Raw genomic sequence first — 2,128 nt, 5'->3', positions numbered from 1 at the left:
CATTAAATTCCAGTGAAATATATTTATGTTTGTGGTTGTAATGTGACAAAATATGGAAAAGTTCAAGGGGTATGAATACTTTTGCAAACCACTGTATATCCTGTGTTCAGAATTATTTCAAATCATCATTCAAACTAACTTCTTCATTTTATCTGGGTAACCTGATTCCCCCTTTTCCACAATGTTGAGTGACATCATATCTTTAGTAACACAATATGCCCTGGATTCACATGCATGCTTGATAATGAGAGTGCTTCACATAAAAATATGTCTTCACATTGCAGTATTTAATTACATTGCAGTATTTAAATGCAAAGTGGCAAATATAAATTTCAGACAAATAATTTCATAGGATAAAATTTTGCCCAACCTAAGTTCAAACTGTTTTTATAATTGTTGAAGCTATACTGATTTTTTAAAAACTTTTCTTGATCTGTAGAACTTACTTAACAAAATCATCAGAGCATACACACCTGATATACTTTCTAAATTGAGCTGTAATCCATATTGAAGATACAGTGTAGTAAGATTTTAAATATAATCAGTGTTTACTCCTTCAAACATTAACGTTGTCTTCCTATTTCTTTGGTCTCTTCAGCCTCACCCCTGCTCCTTTTTGCCAACCGACGTGACGTGCGATTGGTAGATGCAGACTTTGTACGGGGTGAGTCGGCCGTTGTGGTCAGTGATCTGGAGGATGCAGCAGCAGTGGACTTCCTGTATGCCGAGGGTCTGATATTCTGGACTGATGTCAGTGAGGAGGCCATCAAACAAACACACTGGAATCAGTCGTCCAACTGTAAGACTTCTCTCTCCCCAAGAATAAAATCATTTCAGTCAAACCTGTATGTTTAAAAAACACACCCACCACCTCTTTTATCATATTTTAATGTAAGTATTTTGTGCTCACAGCTCTTAAAGAGGTTCTGGGAACGGGCCAAACTGTTGTGGTGTCAGGACTGAATAGTCCCGATGGACTAGCGTGTGACTGGTTGGGTAAAAAGCTCTACTGGACGGATTCAGACACCAATCGAATTGAAGTGGCCAACTTAGATGGCACCTCCAGAAAAGTCCTGTTCTGGATGGACTTGGACCAACCCAGGGCTATTGCCCTTAATCCAGGACAACGGTAAGAAAATACACCAAAGGTATGCATACACATAAACCAGTTGTTCCAGAATGTTTTTATTTTTCTGAGCACATTTATTCATACAACTCTTTCATTTGTTGTTGCCCAATGGCAAAAGGACAAATATGTTATGTGGCACCAAGAATGTTTAAAACAAAGTTATTATGTTAATGTGTGTTAATAAAGTGTGTGATTTAAAAAAAATTGAAAAACAAAAGAACCCAACTTTTATGTTTTGTTGGAACAAATTCAGTGAACCCACATTTAGAAACGAGTGACAACTCCAACAGTCAGATTCAAACACGAAGAAGAGAGCTGTGGAATCAGAGATTCTGCTGTGAAAATAATACAACCACAGACATTTATGGGACAATTTTATGATGGATTTTTAAAATAATGGTGGACTGAAGAACCTAAACAAGACTCATCCTGTGTGGAGATTTTGTACATGCAGGTTACAGGTTTACAGAAAACTCTGGAGAAGTTGTGAAGTGAAATGAAAAACAGAGTATGTAGATGGGGGCTTGTGATTCGTGCATATTCTGACCCATGAGCCAATCTGCTTCCAGGAAGTTCCATTAGCCATGCTGTTTTTTTTAACATCACCTCACAGCTGCGTGAGTTGTGGTAAATGTGACGTGTATTAACCCTAAATATTTAGTTTGAGAGGCCTGAAAGCTGGAACTAATCATTCCATATGTGGCAGGAGTTTCAGAGAAACTGAGACGTTTATTCTCTAAACATGACGTCCCAGTGGCTTTCAAACCCCAAAACACATTACGACAAAGATTAGTTCACCCCAAAGATCCAGTTCCCCGGCAAAAACAGAGTAATATAGTGTATGCTTTTAAGTGCCAGGAGGACTGCGACCAGTTATACATCGGGGAAACAAAGCAACCACTGTTCAAAAGAATGAGCCAGCACAGACGAGCTACATCATCAGGCCAGGACTCTGCAGTTTACACACATCTACGTACAGGCCAGTGGTCACTCTTTTAG

General features: G+C 38.7%; 1 protein-coding gene across 1 annotated transcript in view; it reads left to right on the top strand.

Annotated features, from left to right (window-relative positions):
* The window catches only part of LOC106518856 (low-density lipoprotein receptor-related protein 5), a gene marked incomplete at its 3' end in the record, with an annotated part of 20,256 nt that overhangs the window by 6,457 nt on the left and 11,671 nt on the right, over window positions 1-2,128 (top strand). Inside the window, 2 exon segments of the mRNA XM_014010277.1 lie at window positions 599-799; window positions 913-1,129. Coding sequence (XP_013865731.1) covers window positions 599-799; window positions 913-1,129 — 418 coding nt within the window.

The sequence above is a fragment of the Austrofundulus limnaeus genome, unplaced genomic scaffold, assembly GCF_001266775.1.
Source record: "Austrofundulus limnaeus strain Quisiro unplaced genomic scaffold, Austrofundulus_limnaeus-1.0 Scaffold67, whole genome shotgun sequence".
Classification (NCBI taxonomy): Eukaryota; Metazoa; Chordata; class Actinopteri; order Cyprinodontiformes; family Rivulidae; genus Austrofundulus; species Austrofundulus limnaeus.
This window is presented reverse-complemented; position numbering and strand designations above follow the sequence as displayed.